The 24043-nt window shown below is 35.7% G+C and overlaps 2 protein-coding genes across 3 annotated transcripts in view; both read right to left on the bottom strand.

Annotated features, from left to right (window-relative positions):
- The window catches only part of LOC111505570 (Rap GTPase activating protein 1), a 923489-nt gene extending 899979 nt beyond the window's left edge, over window positions 1–23510 (bottom strand). The window contains exon 1 of the mRNA XM_074183125.1: window positions 23384–23510. Within this exon, the coding sequence (XP_074039226.1) occupies window positions 23384–23505 (122 nt within the window). The 5' untranslated portion in view covers window positions 23506–23510. The remainder of the gene's footprint in view (window positions 1–23383) is intronic.
- Window positions 23511–23520: 10 nt separating this feature from the next.
- The window catches only part of RapGAP1 (Rap GTPase activating protein 1), a 107012-nt gene continuing 106489 nt past the window's right edge, over window positions 23521–24043 (bottom strand). For both annotated transcript variants that reach the window (XM_074183161.1, XM_074183162.1), the window contains exon 5: window positions 23521–23639. In XM_074183161.1, the coding sequence (XP_074039262.1) occupies window positions 23597–23639 (43 nt within the window). In that variant the 3' untranslated portion in view covers window positions 23521–23596. The remainder of the gene's footprint in view (window positions 23640–24043) is intronic.

The following is a 24043-nucleotide window of genomic DNA, read 5'->3' as shown; positions in this document are numbered from 1 at the left end:
AACCTTTCCGTTGAAGAAAATTTTTAATGATGCCTAGTTCCTACAGGGCCTAAAAGCACGGTCTACTAGATGCTTGATGGTTTACTTTTAGTCGAGTTTTTCAGGGATTTAAAATCATTTTTCGTCATACTAGACAATGTCCCAACTAATGAATAGTGGAAATGGTGTTGTCAATCTGGTTAGGGATTACAATCAATTGAAATTTCTGTGCTACGTGGCTACATTGATTTTGATGCCCGTTTTTATCCTAGGGTACATGATGACAATTCCAACACGATTCACCTTTTACATCTATCCAACTATGCTTTTAGACTGGGTTAGGGTGAAAGAATTGGGGAGTTGAACTTTAATCTGACATTCTTCACCTGACAGTTTCCCATTCGTTTCCATATCGTTAGCATTAGAAATTCTGTCACGGCCTATACACGTTTTGTTATTTACATATTTATTTCCAATTTTAGATACAAACAGACAAAAACTCGATGAGAATCCACAGATGAATTTTACAACGCAATAGCTGTTTATGATATACAAATTCAATGATTGCAAATAATTTTAAAAGTTTTTTCGAGAGCAAATATATTCATAGAGGAAACAGTATTTATTTAGTTATTTATTTATTCAACGGCAAAGCCAATTCACAAAAACCTATTCAACAAAATGTGACGAACTACAAAGTATTTCTGAATGCTCGTGTCTGATGTTACAATTTACAATTTTACAAAACATTTAGCAAAGGGTGAAATACAAAATATTAATAAATCCTTATGTCTAGTGACTACATTACTGAAAGATGAAACAATTCTGGTATTTACAAGAAAAAAGATGTAACAAATCTGATACTTACAAAGAATATGTTAAGGTAAGAAAAACTTCGAAAACGCTATAGCCTTTTCATGTTGAGCTAACACAGTAGCTCTATCGACAGTGATTTGAATACTTCAACTTGCTTCTTACAGTAATATTCACATACTACGGGTAACTATAATTGAGACTACCTCCAACAAAATACCTAAACCTCTACCTGAGGTACCTCTTCAATTATGATCACCTGAATCATATTACCTCACTTCGATATCAATAATAATTCTTTCTCGGTCAAAGAAAACAAGTTCAATAAAGGTGATCTATTCAAATCCAGTTGTTCATTCATTAGAATGTTTAAATTTTTAAGTTTATTAATTTCCATTGCTTCCAAATGATTCAGTTTCAACCTTTATTTCGTATGTGTGAAATTTCGAAATATTCGTTAAAGATATTATTTTCTTCTAAAAGATTATTTGAATATGTTGAACTTGTTTTCTTATTCACATAGCTCATATGATGTTCCTGGATTCGATTCCTAAATTTTCGGTCGGTTTGACCTTAGGACACGTTCCACACTTCAATTTATATACTCCTGATTTCTTGAATTTGGATGTTTTATCTTAATTATTTTTAACTAACCCTCCCAACGTATTACTTGTTCTATATGCAATTTTAATATCTCGTTTCCTCAAAAATGAAATTTTTTTCCAGGAATTTTCGTTTATTCAAGTGTCTAGAAGGTATGTGAATTTTTTTCTTAATAATGATATTTAATGGGTTAAAATAATTTTCATTGTTTAAAGGTCCGTATCGGTCAGCGCGTGCGGGTCGCGCATCGCCCAATTTTAGCGCTATTATCGCCTCTAAATTAAAATTATAAATATTGGATCTTTTTTCAAATTCCGGAAATTTTTAATATTTTTCGAGATATTTGCAAAAAAACAAATCTCCTTTTCTTTTACAGAATTGTTTATAACTTTTGCCATTTTTTCGAGACCCTCTTGAAATTTTTCAAAGAGTTGCTAGAGGTCATTCCGAATCGAATGAGCCTTGGATCATAATTTTAGGTACCCTTGAACAGAAGTTCCATAAAAATGATCTTGTGACCCAGACTAATGGTAGCGATAATATATGTACATACACAAAATAGTCAATAAAATATTTTATTATTAAATAACCTTTCCTTACATTGTCATATTGATATACATAAAATTTAAGTAATAACCTTAGCTTTTCTTAAGTTGATCAATTTCAGTTTTAAATAATTCAACTTAGATTAGTTTAAGTTATCATTTTTGTCCGGAGTCTCGAGACGCACACGTTTTTTCTTTAATTTGTTATATACCAGGACGTTTTGTGTTTTTGTACGATTTCACTTGTTTGTGGATTGAAACGAAAGAAACTAACCCCTCCATTTTCAATCAAACCTTGCGTGAAGCAAGGTCATTGCAATCGTTACGACACCTATCGACTATTCGAAAGAATTGAATTTGCATTGCAGATCAACAATCATTGGTCTCGCCACAGCGACACATTACAATCGCGAAATATTATTTATCGAAGTGGATTCGAGAAATCACAGATACTATCAGAATTACATCGATGCTCCATCGATTACACTTCCCACACACCGATGCAAATAATTTACGGCTCTAGGTGCAGTTTTGATTGATCGCTGTACATAAACTGTGCAGCAATCAATCTCCTGTCGGGACACACAGATGTACGAATCAAAACTGTTCATTCGTTGAATTCTTCCAATGCATCATCGTTCTCTTATCACTCGCACATGACACCCGATTAATGTTGATTAATGGAAACAATATTTTTTCTGCAAGTCCTCAATAAGTCTATTACTTCAAACTCAAAATAGGGACCTAGACAGGTAATGTAACTTCTAAGCGTTTGATAAAAATAATAATGAAGATGAAAAGATCAACGTTAATGATTCAGCTGAATAAAGCAACGTGCAATACTATCCTAAAGATTTCAACTACAATTAAAATTTCTGGGACAACAGTAATTATATGGATCGTGTATATTCATCAAGTATCGGCCAGTTTCATCACATAACAATTGGCATTTTGTCGATGCATAACAGTTTTTACAATTTTTTTTGTTACCAATCAAAATCTCAAGCCCCAACAAAAAATTATTCACACGATTACTGGTTAAAACAAAGGACTGGACGTTCTCAAAATCTCACTATGCCTTACCAAAATCGATTCATTTGGCACATTTTCCTGCAGACCATGCGAAAATCTCATTCGTAGGCAATTTCGTAAAGTCCAACAAGCTATTATGGTTTAAGATCAGTCCATTTGTGGACATACACAAGCAGCAGCGGATGTTCGAAAATTCACCAAGACGGAAAACATACAAAACACATTTTGCTGCAGACCATGAGAAAATCTGTTAACTAACGAAACATAATATAATACTTAACTTTCATTCGTAGGCAATTTCGTAAAGTCCAACAAGCTATTATGGTTAAGATCAGTCCATTTATGGACATACACAGACAGCAGCGGATGTTCGAAAATTCACCGACATACATACAAAACAACAAAAAATTCATAAGAAATCGATGCCAGATTCAGACTGAAAACAAAAAAAACAAAACAAAGAAAACAATTTTATATACCGGGTACGAAACTTCAGAAGGTAATTCGTTAAGAAAAAAGTTCTTATGAACACATGTCCGGAGTTGCTTCGTTTCTGAAATAGAGGGCGTTGAAGTTAAAAAAAAAGTATTGAAAAATATGATAAATATCTTTAAGGTAGCCTGGTGTGTTGACGTGGATGTTTTGCTTCACTCACTCAATCCACCGCTGCGTGAATCGGTAGTTCGAACCGCAAGGCCAAATGATCGATTTTCACAATATCATAACAATATTCAGTATAAATCTATCTATTCTATCATAAAAGTGAAAATTTGAGAGGATGGATAAATGTATATATATATATGTTTGTGGCTCTTTCACACCTTAATGCTTTAATAACTTCTAATTATTATATGCGAGCGCTTTCGATAGCAGACCGTGCTATCATCTTCATGGCTCTAGTCAAACTAAACGTTTTATCTTCTTGTTTGTTTTTTTCTATGGTTAGAACTCCTTAGTGCAGGTATTTGTCCTCTCCTTTCATCCATTACGAAACAGAACAGAACAGAACATACTTTCTAATCGTATAAAAGAACAAACAAGAAGATAAAACGTTCAGTTTGAGTAGAGCTATGAAGATGATAGCACAGTCTGTTATTGAAAGCGCTCACATATAATCATTAGAAGTTATTAAAGCTTCAAATCCTTTTTGAACAAATGTAGATATCAAAACATTAAAAATAGAGGAAAACCAGTTGCATCAATCAAGTATCCAATTAAATTGGATACTTTCTTTATAATGCACCTTTCAGAATATCTGTCAAATTCTTATAAAAATTGATACACTTGTCAGTATTCAATATAGGTAAACTTTGTAAACACTATGTAATTTGGACGAATCGTTTAAAATTTATCACGATAAGATTAACTTGATGCAACGCAGTAAGCCATTACGCGTCACGTCTACTGTAAGACGACGAGAGTGGATGCGCAGGGGTAGAGGGGCGGTCCAAGCAATGAAGCGCCTTCGTCGAAAACGCCACCCGAACGCGGGCAGACACGTGAGGGCAGACGTCGTTGACAGTTGTGACGGCTTTGCTAATTATAGGTAACATTATTCGATTCTCGAAGCTAGTCATTAATCAGTGCAGTTGGCATATTTATTATAACTAGCTGTTGTCCGCTCTTATATTAACGTACAGCCGAAGTTACTGAACCTAGAATCTTGAAATATGCAGGAAGGTTCTTTGTATAGCGTAAATAGGCATCAAGAAAGGGAATCAGGAATTTCCACCCTTGAGGAGAAAAAATCGGGGTTCAAATATTGAATTGAATTTCGTCAGTTTTGAAGTTGGAAACCTGAAATTTTGGGTTGATAAAAAAATATTGTAACTATTTGTTTAAAATAGTCTGTCACGAAACTTAATGTGACAAACCAGATTACACGCGAGCGAAGCCGCAGGCAACAATTAGTCGTTTATAAATGCCATTAATTTCGACGATAAGGATTAAGAGAGATCTCGTAAGAGACAACTTTACCAAATCTTCATTATTTCTGAAATTATCTTTTTTCATCAGCATTGAAAAAGTCAGTTTGTTAAATCAATTCACACTCAAATCTGAAAACTGCCTAAAAATGTTATAACTCACTATTAGGAATCACACGTTAAAATGTAAGACCTCGTCAATCCTTAGCTCGCACAAGTTTCGACTTCTGAGGATTGTCGTTCGTAGGGGTGCGACAGCTGGTTAACGGAAAAGCACATTTTAAAAACAGATTTTTTTTAAACAGAAACTGTGATTCTATCAGCAGAACTTAAATGGAAAAATTGCGACACCAGATTTTTTTAATTTTTAGGAATACAAGTCAAAGTGTCGTGAACCTAACTTTTGAAAAATGGAAATGGAACTAATTCTCTACTTCGGACATAATCAAATCATGACAAATTAGTGATAGTTTCCCTTCGAACGAATCGACTCTTTATCAGTCAATTCCTTGAAGAGAAAATTATCCGAATCACAAATAATTATTAGGCTTTTCGCGTAGTTATCCTAATTTTTTTATCCACCACTGAAGGCATTATAAGCATAAATTGCCATCGCAAACAGCATTGTCTCTGCATCACCATCAATCTTGATATTATCTTTTCGTATAAACCAAATACAATGGACTTAGTAATAGTACTACAGAACATACACCGACTAGACGATATCAGTTTCATAACAACGACAAAATAATACGTTTAAAGTTAATAGTAACAACGGCAGTATATCTTCAAGGACAGCGTTTGTAGTTTCCGTCTCGATTTTATCGTAAATAGCAAATAAAGGTAAATAAATAGAGTAAGGCGGTTTCTGCTTTCGATAAACATAAATTGTTCTTTTAATCTGTCCACTGCCTTGGAAATATATTGAATATTGACGAGAAAATGATTGTTTATGCTTGGTCAAATGCCGGACTGGTTACTGATTCACAGAAGTCGATCGTTATTCTTCAACAGCATTCGGATGGATCTTGATATAATGACTCCAATTTGCGTTCTCTGAATAGCACGCCGAGGTTTACGATGGTGAATGTCCCAAGAAATATTGCTTATCAATTTTCATCATCATTATTGATCTACAAGAGTATTTCTGTACGAGAATAAGCAGAGAATCGGTAAACGTACGGAGAGTATCGCATTTCTTGACTTACTGATATACAGACTTGATAATTATTTACTCATTCCGAAGTTTTCCGAAGAAATCAAATTTTTGGAAAACACTAATAGATCATAACTTATTTCAAATATCTATTTGAAAAAAAGTAATACAAATCATGAAATTATGAAACAACAAACAAAATTAAATGGCGTGGCGCTCCGGTGCGATTTGATTGATTCCATCAGTCACGCATTTGCATTTTCAGCTGCAGGAAAATCGGAAAAAACTTCAGTACCACATCATCTGAAGATATTGATCTGCCAATGTCCTCTCTTTCATAAAACAAAATGTAGGGTGTCTCCAAAGGCTCCACTAAATACAAGATATCGCCAGAATATTTAGTGATACGACTATCGTCAAACTTAAACCAGTCCATTTCATATTTGACCAATGCGTATTAATGACCAGATTCAACGCTAGAAAATAAATGCATGAAGATTATAATAGTGATCTGCTAGATTGAAGTGGTCATCTATTTCGAACCTTCGTATGAGTTTGGTGCTCCCGCCAGAGGTTGAGTCATGTTTGAAGATCATCAGTGTTATCATTAGACTGGTTCCACAGCTATAGTTGTCGTCTTATACTTGGCGCCTAATTGGCAATACAGTTGATCATCACCCCTTCAAGGTTCTATTTTCAGATGATTCAACAATGAGCTTTGCATGGATTGGTTATCAGACATGTAAGGAAACGTTAGTGGAAGCTTCAAAAAGTAAAATTTTTGCTACCTACTACAAAGTAAACTAGTGAGGCTTTTTCCAGCAGGTGATCTATAAACACAAGACGAATTAGACTATTCGGAATCATTCTATCCAGGGCGGTCAGGAGTATTGATTCTGCTATTTTTGGCTCACGAAGAGTATTCAACAAGAACCCCAAGAATTCGGAACAATCCTCTTGTTTTCCTAACGAGTATCTAGTGGACTTCAGAGACTCCGGGAAATCGGTTGGAGGGAAAGATGATGCATTCTTACGAAACTGCAGCTGCATGAACAAGTGTCTGGGTTTGATGAATAAGTAGGAAACATTTCCGTTCTCGTTCATCATTAAAACCTCGTTCTTGAAATTCTTTGTCATGAACAACACTTGTAAAATGCTATTCATATAGCAAGTGTTTCCCAAATTATCCAATCCAATTTTCTTCTCTAGATTTTCAGGACAACTCTCTACTGATTCGTAAGGAAGAACATGTTTTACATAATCTCCATAAGAACCATTTCTCAAGCTGCGATCGATCCTTCCAAGTCAAGAAGGGTTTCGTAGAGGGATCGATTCAGCTCTTGCTTCATGAAACCAGAACTACGACGACTGCAACTCATATTTGGGGGGCAAGAATGATCTAAGTCCTTTGACCGCACTGAAAAAGAAGAAGGTGGATCAATCACTTGTGAACCAAGTGAAGTGAATCACTTGTGAATTCGCCCTAGGAAATCGCTTGAGAAATCTATTGTATAGCGAAACACGTGTCGCGGTTTTTGTAAAACTGTATTAATGACTTTTGTTTCAAAATTGTTATAATCTGAGATGAACTAATTTGCAATGCGAAGTTTCATCAAAATCAATGTTTATACCCGTCCTATATGTTCAATCACCACCGATCTAGATCAGATGATTTACTGGAAATTGTTATGCGCTGCCTTATCAATGATTTATATGTGGACTGAATACATTTTGTTCTTATCAGGAGGGAACTTTTACTAATCCATTTGACTTTCTTGAAACTTTCACCAGGAACAAAATTTTTCGTGGCGTCACCTTTCGGAATTCAACAGACGCTTACTCATTGATGAAAGTCGCGAATCAAACTATGTTTTTCCTAGCAATCATCCTTGATTTTCTTCACTTGTTCATTTATTCTGGACCTAACTAAATTCATACAGATTTCTGCAGAATAATATTCACACCGCCAAAAACTACGATTTTTCTACTATTTCACAATATCTATAACTCTAGGTTTTCTTCAAATAATTTCCAGATTACGTTGCTATGCGTAATTTAACAATAGTTCGTAACTAAATAATTTCGTATTTTCATTTTCCACTTCTAGTTTATCCAACATTTCATTGTAGACTTCATCCTCATACAATTCAATATTCATTATTTTCATATTTGTATCACTGTGAGTTTTCAATGATTTTTCAGTTCTTGAATTTTTCACGTATCTGTCAAATAGTTTTGCTAATGTTTTTAATGCAGATAACATGGGATGTTCTTGAGGCTTTCGCCAAATTCTTCCCCATTTGCCCCATTTGCTAAATGGCTATAGTTCCAATTGACTAGAACAACATAATTAAGATGAATACAAATATTATATTGTCGCATCTACCAATTCTAAGGTTTCCAAACAGTTTTTGCAGTAGAAGCTCCATTTCTTTTTGCAGCATTATTGGGTAAGTCTCCTCTATTCCTGACGATTCATATTGTGAAAATAAGTGTACAGCTCACCTGATATTCTCCAAACCTGCCTTCTTTGAGATTTTCCAATCCTCCCTGAATGCCCATTTGGGCATAAAATTGTTGATTAAACTGTATCTTTGAGTTTTTAAAACCAGGTAAGTGTGACCGGGAAAGTTATTTTGCAACCTCTAGTTCAGTTTCGCGACCTCCCCCCTATTTGTTTCTAGATTTTATTCATTGATATGGTACAAAACGTTCAGGGACTTGACCTTTTGGAATCATACGACCACAAAGACATATTCTAGATGCCTCACGGCATCTTAAGATTTAATAGGTAGAATTAGAACTTGTGGGGTAAACTGTTTTTAGTTGTATCTGACGATACAAACTGGATTAGCGAAAGAGTGTCAATTAGATACTTAGTGTTTTTGGGATTCATCAAACGTACTCGTAGATATGAAACCAATTATAATGTGTGGCTATAAAAATTTTGGATACATTTTCATTTGAGTTCATGGCAAAAACCAAATACAGTTATGCCAGTGCCAGTTTTGTGAGTTTTAGAAAAACTGTTCACAAATACCAACAATAAGTACATATCCGTAAATAGTTTCAATACAAGGCAGGATCATTCATGATCCTTTTTTTTAATTTGACATTTGTATCAAAGCTTGGTACCACTAAGGCTTGAGAATTTATATCAAATTACTTATTGAAAAGAGAACTTTGATGCTGATAAAGTTTAAGTGTTCTTTGAAACTGGTTTTAATTGACAATAATGTAACGGGTCTTCGCTTTTTATCACGTCGTCGTTTACCTGCAGTTCCTGGGTCAGTTGACATTTGTACCAATGTAGGCTCAAATCACGACACGACACGCCACGTTGTGGTCTGCGAAAAGCCTAGTTCTTGTGAGCGACGCAAAACCAACTCGAGGTGTACATAACAAAATGCCCCCAGGTCATCCGTCCATTTCGGAAGAACAGCAAGTGCAAATAATTGGTGAGATGGTAGTAAATCCTGAACAGTCTACTTATTCCGTCGCGAATGTTTGTGAGGTGTCTCCTTCTACTGTGTGGAGACTTTTGAAGAGGAATAGGCATCATCCATACAAAATTTAAGTGGTACACCAATTAACAGAAGATGACCCTGATCGAAGAACAGAATTCTGCGAAATCATGACGGAAACCATCCTACCTATCCCTAAAATATTTGTTTTAGTGACGAATGTACTTTTTTTTCAAACGGCAATGTTCACAGACAACATTGCCGTTATTGGAGTGACATCAACCCTCACGTTTTCTGGGAAACACATACCAAATATCCAGTAAAAAATTAACGTTTGGGCAGGAATATTGGGAAACCATATTGTAGAACCTCTATGTATTGATCAAAATTCAACAGGGAAACTGTATTTGAATATGCTGGAAATTACTGTTGACCCTCTCAGCACTGAAATCGTCGAAGCGAATCCTAATGAATTCTATATAGATATTGTATTCCAACAAGATGGGGCACTACCACATTACTCCTGACAAGTAAGAAACTATTTGCATACTACTTTCCCGGTATCTTCCAGGATTGACTCACTCCAAGGCATTTATTCAGCCTTCGAAGCTTGATTCCAAACAGTTGCTGGACTACAGTAGGGATGAACTACGATGTCTAACAGGCCTTCTTACAGGTCACTGTCATTTGAATCATCACATGCAGAGGCTTGGACTGTCGGAAGACAGTGTGTATCGCCTGTGTCGGGAAAATGATGAAACTGCAGAGCATATAATGGGTGTTTTTTATAGAGGTATAGGACTTTAAGTTGGCATTAGTTTTCAAGATGGCGACCGATTTAACAGCTGTCAAGTGATTTATTCTTAGTTTGGTTTGGCAATTCATCATGAATAGACTCACGCCTGAACAACGCTTGCAAATAGTGCAATTTCATTTCGAAAATAATGGTTCTGTGCGGAAAACGTATCGCGCACTACGTCCATTTTATCGTCGACAAAATCGTCCATCAGAGCAGTTAATTCGATTAACCATGTAACGTTTTCGCACCACGTTTACTCTTATTGATAACTCGCATCCCCAGAGACGCCGTACGGTGCGTACAGAAGAAGCTCTTGCTGCTGTACAGCGTAGCATTGAGGAAGACCCGGAGGAGTCCATCCGCCATCGAGCACAGGAATTGGATCTGTGTCCATCCACTTTATGGAAGATTTTGCGGAAGGATCTTGGTTTGCGTGCTTACAAAATCCAACTCGTGTAAGAATTGAAGCCAAACGATCATCAAGTGAGGCGTAGATTCGTCGAATGGGCCCAAAACGAGATTACCGTTGTTCCCAATTTTCATAAGCAAATTTTGTTTAGCGATGAAGCGCACTTCTGGTTGAATGGCTACGTCAACAAACAAAACTGTCGCATTTGGAGTAAAGGTAATCCTCAAGTGTATGTCAAAACACCGTTACATCCACAAAAACTGACTGTTCGGTGCGCTTTATGGGCTGGTGGAATCATTGGTCCGTACTTTTTCAAAAACGATGGTGGCCAGAACGTTACAGTCAATGGTGATCGGTATAGAGCCATGATTACTAACTTTTTCATTCCTGAATTGAATAACCATGATGTCCAGGAGATGTGGTTTCAACAAGACGGTGCAACATGCCACACAGCTCGTGCCACAATAGATTTATTGAAAGACACGTTTGGTGACCGCCTAATTTCACGTTTTGGACCTGGGAATTGGCCTCCAAGATCTTGTGATTTGACACCGCTAGACTACTTTCTGTGTGGCTATGTAAAGTCATTGGTCTATGCGGATAAGCCACAAACGCTTGACCATTTGGAAGACAACATTCGCCGTGTTATTGCCGATATACGGCCACAAATGTTGGAAAAAGTCATCGAAAATTGGACGTCCAGATTGGACTACATCCGCGCCAGCCGTGGCGGTCATATGCCAGAAATCATATTTAAAATGTAATGCCACAAGATTATTTTTCGGATAAATAAAATTCATGTCAATCGAATAATCCATCGTTGTTTTATTGCAACTTAAAGTTCTATACCTCTATAAAAAACATGCTTTACTTTGTGCCTGCCCTGCTGGGGAACAGGTTCTTTGAGTTCGGCAGATCAGTACTCTAACCATCTGACCTGAAAGACCACTCACCAAACAAACTAATCGGCTTCGTTAAGAAGCTGGGTTTATTTGGCCGAGTGTGAATAGGTGTGAGCCACAATAAACCCTTATGGGTTGCGGTGGAGGGTCGAATAGACCCACTCACTTCAGACCTACCTACCTACCTACCTACCTACCTACCTACCTACCTACTTTCCTGGTCGTTGGATTGGCCGTCGAGGTCCTACAGAATGGCCAGCCCGCTTGCCAGATTTGACACCTTTGGACTTTTTCCATGGGGTTATTTGAAGCAAAAGGTGTACGAAACTGAACCTACTTCAATATTGGATAAACGGTAGAGAATACTAAATATTTGTAGAGATATTGACATTACTGTGTTAAAAAATGTTCGGCGTGAAATATCGGATAGGCTGTTCATATGTCAAGAAGTTCAAGGCAACCATTTCGAGCATCTTCTGAACTGACCTCAAGCTAATTATCTCATATTATGTAGTTAAATGTCAATGTCAATTATATTAAAAGTTCCGCCATTTTGAAGATATCGAGATTATATTCTAGGGTTGTGAAGCATTTGACAGGAGCTTTAAAAAGATGTGTGACATGACCCCCCTTTCCATTTAATTTTTTTCCCAGATGGCGCCCAGTCGCCATCTTAGAAGTTTCATATGTCAATTTTACTTCAAAATAAAGTATTCATGCATTAATTTCATTATCCCAAATTTCAATTTTTTGAGTTGGCCCGTTCAAAAAATAAAAGGGGGGACATTAAAGAAATGCACTGTATAGTACGCCTATGGCTTTTGTATTTTCGACCTTTTACTTTTTTCATTTTTTCCACTGTTTATTTCAATCCGATCTAGAAAAGACAGTACCATCACCATGGACCACCATCAATGCCACCAGTTTCGTTATCTTAGACACAATCTCCGGTGACAACAGCATCTAAGTATCAAATATACACTGGCTCACCATATACTTTCAACAATGTTCACATTCCGAGGCGAAAAATATGTAAATTAGCGTTATGTAAATAAAATACCGTGGGATTACGAATCAATGTCATCGTGCGGAATGAATTCGATATGCATAATGGCAATATTATAGATGTCGAATTATACGCTTCACAAAACCGATCACAACAGTAGCGATATTTACTGATTATTCAATAGAACTTCAATATTACAGTGTTCAACAGTCCACTGAATGTGTAATGATGTGTTATCGAATGTCTACAATTAACATATTCACTACCATGAAAAACTTCAATTTACAAGAAATATTACAAAAATTTGTTCGAATTGAATAATTTTAGTGACTCAATTGTGTTTGCTGATAACGTCATAAAAAAGACGTTTGACATTCTACAAGTTTGACAGTACCATTATTTCAACTTTAGGCTTATGCTGGTTGGAAAATTACAATCAATCTAAAAAAAAATATTATATAAAAATCAACCTCAACGAACCTAATCTCATATAAAAATGTACAAGGCGTTGGAATCAAATGAGCGATGAAAACATTGAAATGAATGAGGTTTGATACATTGGAAGCTGTTTAAGCTTTTGGAAAATGACTTAAGTTATTGTTTTGAACATAGAAAAATTCGAAAGGAGAGTATATGGATAGAAGGGGGTGAATATTGAAAAGAATAAGGTTGTAACTGGGAAAAAGTAAAAAAAATTATTAAAAAATTCTTTTATTTTCCAGCAAACCTTCATACGTAGCCCTGTCGATGTTACATCTCCTGTAGAGATTCGCAAGAAAGACAAATTAAATTTTGGTATCAATGATACTATTTTGAGTTGTATTCCAAATGTATCAAACATACACCAGGTCTGTCCATTTTTTTATTTTTTAAGTTGATACACTCGTCTCGAACATATGTACACAGTTTTAGCTATTTAGCATGTTTAGTTTGTGAGAAGCATGAAGTGTTTTGTGTGGTCGACGATTTTCCGCTATCCTGAGCATCGCTCAAGAATTGTCGGATGTCAACGGCGATCCAAATTTGCTCAAAAGGGTCACAAGAAATGAATAAGGGGTTTATGACATCGAAACCAATCGTCCTAATGGAAGAGCCCAAAAGAGCAAATACAAGAAAAAGCACGCCAAGTTTGAGGCTTTGCTCTCTGTTTTTTCGATTACCGTGGCATAGTGAATCAGGAGTCCTTGCTATATGGCCGTACGGTCATTGCGAGAAGCATAACGAGGAAAACATCCGGTAATGTGGGAAAACAATTCATGGCTTTCACATTATGATAATGCACCTGCTCATTCGTCATTGCTTGCTCGTAATTTCTTAGGTAAAAACAACACCATAAATATGCCTCAGCCACCATATTTGACCCTCTGCGACTTTTTCCTGGAGAGGCTCATGAAAGGACGGCGTTTTGCGACAACTGGGGAGATGAAAAATAAATTGCTGAAAGACGCTGTCACAAGTGTATATCACATCTATGAGGGACTACTTTGAAACATAGAAATTGATCAATAAATAAATATATTTTGAGAAAAATGATAATTCCCGAGTTCAAACTGATGACCAACTCTCGATTCCATAAGCAACAAGTGGTATCCCCCAGGGATTGTAATTGTCCCCTCAGCTTTTCATTATATCTGTTTAAAAAAAATCTGTTCAAAATCTGTTTTTCCGTTAATCAGCTGTCGCCCCCATACGAACGACAACTCTCAGAAGTTGAGAAACTTGTGCGAGCTAAGTACTAACGAGGTCTTATCTTTTAACGTGTGATTCCTAGCACGGCAATCTCGTGTACAAATCGTTATTTACCGAACACACAAAATTATTAGCAAACCTTAATGAAAATTAATGAAAATGCAAAAGCTGATGGCCTTCAACTTGTAGAAAAATGATGTCAAAATGTAGCTCCTGTATTTGACTGACAGAAAGACCTACAGTGATGTCCATCTTGATTCTGATGATCTACAATAGACCAGTCTTTGAGCATTGAAAAAACTATAGAGTTCATTGAATGCATTGCCAAAATATGCAGAAGCTGTGCTAGATTGGAATCAATGATCTACTATGCCTGACGATGTCCTTGAAATAATTAGAAGAATATTCTGATCAAATTATCGCCTAACTTGTTAATAATTTAAAAATGATGGGAATAGTTATTTTCATATCTTCTTTATCTTTTTTGATTTTTGTTTAAAGCATTAGGATAATATATTGCAGCATTTCAGAAAAAGCAGAAGTGAATGCTTCCACATTGCAAAACTTCTGTAATTTATGATAACGAAGGCAGACATACATTAACATCATTTTCTTTCAAAATTGAATCATTTAAACCGTATAATAATAAAGTAATAAATTATTCATATCTATTTCGATCAATCATATCTCTTAATAAATTCTCAAAAACTTCGATAGAAAGTAACCTATCACACAGACACACCCCGTACAAGCAGTCGACTGTAATCGACCAAATTGATATATAATTCATAATACAAAACAGTAAAGATTCTGGGTTTGTTTTAGTCGGGAGATGATAAAGTTAATTTAGTATCTCGCGTGTAGGAAGAGTATGTTTGAATTATTTTTATGGAAAACGATTTGCATAAGTAAATGGGCATAGTTATTTGTCGTTAGTGTCGTTACACAACGATCTAAACCACACTCCACATTAACAATAAACGTAACTCTCGCACTCCAATATATTATGGCCATTTCCATTAGCGTAGACTTAAATTGAGGGAATTTGTTAAATAATTTCGTGAAATATGAAATGTAACATGTTAATAAATAACGAAACGGTTCTTACAGAATGAAAAAAGCTTTTGGCTTTCACTTCTCCAGTGTTATACAAAAAAAATATACAATTGCTTTGCTGACGACAGCACACTTTCCTCATCATTCCATTTGGATTCCAGGACATCGGCTGCGGATGCACATCTTCATCGGCAGCAAGAAGTTGCATATGTTAATGAGGATCTAGAGATGATTTTGAATTGGGGTGAAAATAACCAGGTTCAATTCAATGCCACAAAAACCCAGGAATCGGTTTTCTTCAAAAAGATAAATGTCTCCGAACCATATATAATAACGTCAGGACAGACAATTCCGCTTTTTGCTTCGATACGTTTATTCGGGGTTGAAATGAACACCAATATGTCTTGGCACAACCATGTCGCTGGAATTGCAAGAGCTTGAAACACTGTTCCGAATCAGAAAACTGTACACACCTCAGCAACTTTTGATGCTTTATTAAGCTCAGATCATACCTTCTTTGCAGTATTCTATTTATTTATTCAATTACGGCAAAGCATATTTTTTGCAAAATAATCAGCAATTTCACACATATGTATTCAACAGTAATCTAAGCTAGGTTCAAGGAAAAAATATATAAAATAAAATTTTGAAAAAATCGTAAAAATGAGTTAACGAATTACAATCTTTTCAGTCTTTTTAAATGTTTCCAAATAGGAATTAAAAAATTCTAAATTTACATTGTATGTATTTGCAAGTCTCAAAATTCTACCTACAGATTCATTCCGGCCCTAATTGGTGCGACAAAAGGGTACTTTGAAGATTTCTGAATTTCTTGTTCTCCTTGGATTCACATTTAAAGTTACAAGTTCCGGGGAATTGATGCTACCATTGATTATTTTATGAATTAGTGTAGGTAGGTCTAAAGTGAGTGGGTCTATTCGACCCTCCTTCGCAACCCATAAGGGTTTATTGTGGCTCACACCTATTCACACTCGGCCAAATAAACCCAGATTCTTAACGAAGCCGAATAGTTTATATGGTGAGTGGTCTTTCAGGTCAGATGGTGAGAGTACGGATCTGCCGAACTCAAAAAACCTGATTCGGTCCCCAGCGGGGCAGGCACAAAGTATATGCTCTGCTGTTTCATGACAGCTGATGCTGATGATTCAAATGACATTGACCTGTAAGAAGGCCTGTTAGACATCGTAGTTCATCCCTACTGTAGTCCAACAACTGTTTGGAATCAAGCTTCGAAGGGTGAATAAACGCATTGGAGTAAGCCAAAAATCCATAAATCTTCTTGTCAGGTGTTCAAAGTGTTCAAGGTGTTCGCTTTAGGCAAAGCCAAAGCCAGAGTATTTGAGTTGAGAATATAATTTTATAGTCATATTGACCAATATGATATCCCAATTTATATGCAGAGTACCTTAAAAACTTATTTTGAACACTTTCAAGCACATTAATATCCACATGATATGAAGGACACCAAATTGTGGAATTGTATTCAATTATTGATCTAACAATTGAGCAATATATGATTTTTATCGAAATAAGAGATAATTCATTCGCAGATCTAAGAATAAAACCTAACATTTTTAGTGCTTTAGAAGTAATATTTGCAATATGGGGTTTAAATAACATTTTTGAATCGAGAGTGATTCCTGAATCTCTGATTGTGTTTGTTGTTTTCAGTTCTGATTGATTGTTTTTATATAGCCGGTTAACGGAATTTTTGTTTCAGAAAAAAAGTAAATTTTTAACATTTGTCTATATTTAATTGCAGTAGATTTATATCACACCAGCGAAAAAAGTTAGATAAATCGTGCTATGATAATTCTGTATTAGTTCAGTCATTAATAACTTTAAACATCTTCAGGTCATCAGCAAGCAAAAAAAAATCACTATAAAGAATAACATCTTTCAAGTCATTTACAAATAGATTGAAAAACAATGGTCCTAAATGAGAACCCTGTGGTATACCCAATGGAACTGTGATTGAGGAAGGTACTGAGTTACCATATTTTACAAATTGTTTCTTGAATATCCAAAGCGTTCAGTTTATGCAACAACAAATTGTGGTTTACTCGGTCAAATGCCTTTGAAAAGTCTGTGTGAATAGAATCCACCTGGTGGAAGGTATTTATTATACAGTGTTCATAAATGAGCAGATTTGTACTGGTAGATCTACCACGACTGAATCCATGTTGTTGATTGATGATTATATGTCTACAATCCCATGTAGGCTTTTTTGTAATTAGGATGTCTAACAATTTGGGTAATTCTGATTGATTACAGACTGCTCGATGATTTTTTATTTCATTATGTGATCAACGTTTATAAATAGGTTTCAAAAAACTGTTTTTCCAATAATCTGGAAAGATGGACGATTGTTCTCACGTATGGAGCTCTGTCCCTAAAAATACCTTGAAGATGTTGGATTCCATCCAGAAAAGAGCCATCCGCTTGATTGGAGAAGCGAACATCACTTGCAACCTTGATAGTCTGGAACATCGAAGAGAGTTTGGAGATTTGTCTCTCTTCTATAGATACTTTTACGGGAAGTGTTCAAGTACATCAGTACATCTCGAACTTCACTGTTCAAGAACTCTTTCATTTGGAGAACTGCGTTTATGTGGAATAAACTCACCGAGAAAGTTTTTCTAAATGGATTTAATCTTCAGCGATTCAATCCAATGTGAATCGCTACTTTCGCACAGGCACCACTTTCAGAGCGCCTTAAGGATTCTCCTGTGGTGCTTGTGTTTTGTCTTTAAAAAAGAGAAAGAAACTTCCAATGAAAGGAAGAAAGTAATAGATTTCAAAATGAACTCAACAAAGATGTGTATACCATGAATGGAAGTTAGTTTCAGATACAAAGTGAAAGAAGAAGCACGAAAAAAATACTACTCAAAACAACTACTTTTATACGAACATTGATTCATTCAAAAATAACTTTTCTCTATTCAGTTTGTACTCCACCGGTAGAACCTTCACCAATTAGGACCTGGCAAAAACGACCTTCGTCAACTTCATCGAATCCCGAGTACCCAATTTCTTACAACTACTTTTCGAAAAATTATTTGAAGGTTTCGCAAGGTTTTACATGAACCCAAATTTCAAACTTGAGTTATTACAAATTACAAACTTCTTGCAATTGCTTTTTGGAAAATTATTCTAAACTTTCGGTTTTTTAAGGTTTCCTTTTTTCACAAAAATAAAAATAACAAAAACTAAATTTTAATCACGTAAGATTATTGTTGTAAATCATTCCCTGAAACGAATAACGCCGGCCGCCGCTGGTCGTCGTAAATCGATTGTGACGTGGCCAAGATCCCGCTCAACTCGACTTGCGCTTGTTTCAGATGTCGAGTATTTTCGAGAGACTTCTAACGACTTCCCTATTGGCTTCGAGAGACTTCCATTACCATATATAAACACTACCAATACGCAGATCGAGAAATTTTGTTGAAAGTGCGACACGAAGTGTTCTGGCGATAGACATTTGTTGAGTGTTGAGTGTTGAGTTTCAATAAAGTTGAGTTTAAGTATAATCACTTAAGTATTGTCAAACACACAGAGAAAACGTAACACTATGTTTTGTTGTTCGCATGTACAACCAACCTATTTTAAAAACAACTTCTTGTTTGTCTATTATTCATTCTATTCTCGGAGGGATTCGATTCCGCCAATGACTAGAACAGGTTCCTCTCGAGGTTTAAATCTATAAAAATTAGAAACATTATTTTTTGTCAATGAGAATGTCTTTGACAAAGAACATTCACATCCTAGGGAATGAAAATAAAATTGTTCGACGATTTCATCGGCACTACCATTTTTGAAGAGATAGTACGGTGTGGTAACTCCGCTCGAGCAATTCCCATCCGAACGCTATGATTATGAATGAACAGCTTATCGCAGAAGATGTAATTATAAGTACGTAACACACGAGGAAGTCTTTCTTTTTTCAGAAATCTGACGCTGTTGGTTTTGCTGACCTCACGGATAAATGGTCACTGCTATTTCAATCTGCGGCTCCCATGAATCAAAACATTCATGAAGGCACGAACACGTGTTTATCATGAACGGAGTAACTGAAAGAATTTCAAGTAATTGCTGTGGTGAATTCAATGGCAATGTGGTGGGCAAATGGTTTGTCATTAATGTCCAGAACAAATTATACGAGTTGTCAAGGAAATTAAGCAAGACATTTCTAAAAGATATACGTACAACCTACATATCCTAAAGCAACAAGGCCCAAAAGAGTCACAATTTATCCTACATATTGAATACAATTGAAAATAACCACCAATTCAATACCTAACTCGTAAGAGAGACTTAATAAACTATTTTTCTCCGATTGGCATTAAACGTCAATCTCAGTGACATTTATCGATCATAGAAATGACATTTTTAATGCCTAGGCATTGAAAATTATTATTTAATGCCAAGGCATTGAAAAATTTATTTTCTCCTGTTTGAAATCTTGCTCTGCAAAAGCACCCGATCAAAAAAATTATATTTATAAATACGAAATCCTAAGAAGCTAAAATTTGGTATATAGGTGCTTTTTGGGTCTTAGATGCACACTAATAACGAATTTTCAAATATTCCAACTGGGACTTCCCCACTGGGGATGAAAGGGGGGCATTAACATATGAAAATTACCTTCTCATCAGTGTTTCTCAGTACCGCTATGTTTTTAAAGGCTGAAATTTTCTATGTAAGTTCGTTTTATGTCGTATATGTGCATCAAAAAGAATTTTTAAATATTCCAACTAGGGCGTCCCCACTGGGGATGAAAGGGGCGCGTTTACATTTGAAAATTACCTTTGCATCACTGTTTCTTCGAACCGCTTTATTTTCGAAAGATGAAATTTTGTATGTAGGTTCGTTTTATGTTGTAGATATGCAATAATAAGGGATAAATTAATATTCCAACTGGGGTGCCTCACTGGGGATGAAAGGGGTGCGATTGGATATAAAAATTACATTTTAATAACTTTTTCTCCGTACCGCTATATTTTTGGAGGCTGAAATTTTGTATGTAGGTTCGTTTTATGTTGTAGATATGCAACAAGAAGAGATTCATGAATATTCCAACTGGGGTTCCCCCACTGGGGATGAAAGGGGCGCGTTTACATTTGAAAATTACCTTTTCATCACTGTTTCTCCGTACCGCTATATTTTCGGAGGCTGAAATTTTATATGTAGGTTCGTTTTATGTTGTAGATGTGCAGTAAGGAGAGATTCATAAATGTTCCAACTGGGGCTAAAAGAGATGCGTTTTCATATGGAAATTACGTTTTCATCACTGTTTCTCCGTACCACTATATTTTCGAAGGCTGTAGATATGCAATATGAAGAGATTCATAAATATTCCAACTGGGGTTCCCCTACTGAGATGAAAGAGACGCGTTTATATGAAAATTACCTTTTCATCACTTGTGATGCAATGTTTGAAACCTTTGGTGTAGTAATGAATACTGCTGGAGTTTTTTTCCAACACCTCGACACGTATTTCGATCACCAAGTGGTCATCGTCAAGAGGAAGATTAAACTGAAGATGATCACTTGGTGATCAAAACACTTGTCGAGGTGTTAAAAATAAAGGTTTGGTGTTGGGAAAAACTCCAGTATTTTTCATCACTGTTTCTCCGTACCGGCATAATTTCGAGGGCTGAAATTTTGTATGTAGGTTCTTTGTATGTTGTAGATTTTCAATAAAAAAATTTTTTTCAATATTCCAACTGGGCCTCCCTCATTGGGGACAAAAGGTTTCGCTTTCCATCATTGTTTCTCTATGCCCTTGAATTTCCGGTGGGTAAAGTTATATTTAGTATCAGCATTGCACCCATGCGGAGCCGGGTAGGTCGCTAGTAGTTTGATAAATGAACTACGAAACAATGTTACTGTAAGCATATTTTTGTGGAAAATATAATTGAAGACAGATGAAAGAAAAATAAGTTTTCTGATTGATTCAGCCGTTACTTGATGAAGATCCATAGTAATTTTAAAAACTACACCTCACGATTTATCTTCACAAACTTTATTTTAAAAAGAATATATCAAAACATGTTTCTCTATCACAGTCCTACTGTGGCAATGAAATCACTACCTATCATAACTTCATAATGAAATATAGCAAATTTACTAGAATACCATTTTCAGATTCATATAAAAGTATATCAATTTTTTTCTTATATATCTTTAATTGCAGAAATTGTTATTGTCGTCTTCCTTCCTTCTCATGTTTCAAATATGTGAAGGAATTGGCCAATAATTGATTAAAATCCATAACATATTCAAGTAACCCTTGTGAGATGTTTATTATTATTATTTATTTTCAGTGGAATACAAAACGTGACAAACCCAAAAGGAGTATTCACAAATGATGAGGTGAAAATAACCATAATGTTTTGATTGTTATCAATAATATGCAATATCGCGTTATGAACAGTGCAGCGCAAATTACAATAGTTAGATATGAAAATAGTGATTGTATGAACGTTTGAGAGACGTGGTGAAGGTTGCGAAGGAATTAGAAAAGATGTCAATTTCTATTGATTTGGATGAAGAGTTGTAGGATTTGCAACACCTTTTTACGGAAGAATTCAAGTAGTAATTAGTTTTACTTTGATTTGTTTGGAATGAATGTAATCCTCTGGTATTATACAAGGGTACATTCAACAAAAGTTGGTTTAATATAGAACTGCTGTCCTTGTTGTATTATTTTATAATGGAACTCAATATCAGCTATTTGGCGTCTATCCGCCAAAGATATCAGATTGAGTTGTATTTCAATTTGTAATGGATCTTTGAGATTATTAAAGAACTTTCTATTGATAAAGGTGACGAATTTGTTTTGTATAGATTCAAGTCTTTCAATATACGAGATATACAGGGGGTTCCAAATGACTGAATCAGAACTGAGCTGGCTATTTACATAAGTCATTTCGAGTGTACGAACAGAGTTAGTATTACGGAAGTCGTGACAAGTCCTGATCAGAAATCCAAGAGCTTTGTTGGCTTTTTTGCAATATAGTTAATATGCGAGTCAAATAATAGCTTAGAGTCATATAATACTCCTAAGTCCTTGACTTCAGATGTTTTCTTCAGTTGCGGTTTGTTTAAGTGATATTGGTGGTGATATATATTTGTGTTTCTTGTAAATATAATAGAGTGGCATTTTTCAAGATTAAGAAATGAAGAGTTTTTCTCGCAGAATTTCACAAGATTATTGATGTCGTTCTGAATGAGGAGTGAATCGTTGGAACATGTCACAGTATGGAATACTTTCAAGTCGTCAGCATACATTAAAAAATCGCAGTAGAAGAAATAACTAGATATATCGTTAATATAAATGTTGAAAAGGAGAGGCCCCAGATGGGAGCCTTGAGGGACTCCGGAAGTAATATAAATGAATCTTGAACTAAATTTTCCCAGAGTGACTGCCTATTTCTAATATACGACTGAAACCATCTTAGCAGATCACCATGTATACCGATTTCCGCCAGCTGGTCGAGTTAAGTTGCATGATCTATCTTGTCGAATGCCTTGCTGAAATCGGTATAGATGGCATCAACCTGGTAGCCTTTATGCATGCTCTTTAAGAGATATTCAGTATAAATAAATAAATTGGTTTCAATCGAGCGATATTTTACAAATCCATGCTGGTCATTATAGAATAGTTCAAAAATCCACAACACTTATTTTGCTATACAATAAATTTCTAATGCAAGTTCAAGTGTTACTTGAATACTTATGTTTTGGATCCATTCCACACTTTATTTTCAAATTTCATACGTTTCTTAACTTTGTGGTAAAGTAAATGATTGAAAAATGCCCTCAAATATTCCGAATAATTTTTGAAATACTCTTCAGTCTACAATGTACAGGCTCCACATAAATCAAAGGTTACTCTTACTATTTTGACTTTTTTCCAATTTCATTTCATGGATGTGTGTAAATGATATTGTCGTACCAAGTTTCAATAATATTGTCATACCTCAGTCCACTGGCTCCAGAAAGAAATCTACCTCGGGCAGGAACTTGTGGTGGGGCACTGTCATCCAAAGACAGATGGTGACGCCGATTTGGAAGGCTCAAAGACGCGTTTTGGAGCACCATTTCAACATTTTCACTTCGAAACAACACAAAAAGAAGGCTACGGTATATTAAACACTTAAGGTTGATGAGAATTTTTCCTTCACATTCACAATTATGTTTTACACTGACACTGTTCAATATCCAAGCAGTTTTTTCTGAAAGAAAGACAGCGTTACCCAGATTTGAAACGATATGCGAAATGAAAGAATGAGTAACAAATTTTCTTCATCGAACTTGCTTGCTTAAGAAAGTCAACTGGATCAAGAAAGTCATTTTCTTTTATTAATAACGATTCACCTCAATGAAAAACAAAAGTTGCGACCGGTGTTCTTATGTCTTATGTCTGTAGCCGGGCGATCGGTCGGTAGCCGGGCGGTTCGACGTGGGTGCCTTGTTCACTCAGTCAATCGGCCGATGTGTCAGTCGATGGTTCAAGCCCCAGGCTGAACGCTCGATTTTCACTTGCTATCGTCAAACCCGTGTTAGGAATCACACATTAAAAGGTAAGACCTCGTTAGTCCTTAGCTCGCACAAGTTTCGACTGCTAAGGGTTATCATT

The sequence above is a fragment of the Leptinotarsa decemlineata genome, unplaced genomic scaffold, assembly GCF_025532065.1.
Source record: "Leptinotarsa decemlineata unplaced genomic scaffold, Ldec_3_MD MMD2_P_RNA_scaffold_2, whole genome shotgun sequence".
NCBI lineage: Eukaryota > Metazoa > Arthropoda > Insecta > Coleoptera > Chrysomelidae > Leptinotarsa > Leptinotarsa decemlineata.
Note: the sequence above shows the minus strand (reverse complement) of the source record. Positions and strands in the feature narration are given on the sequence as shown.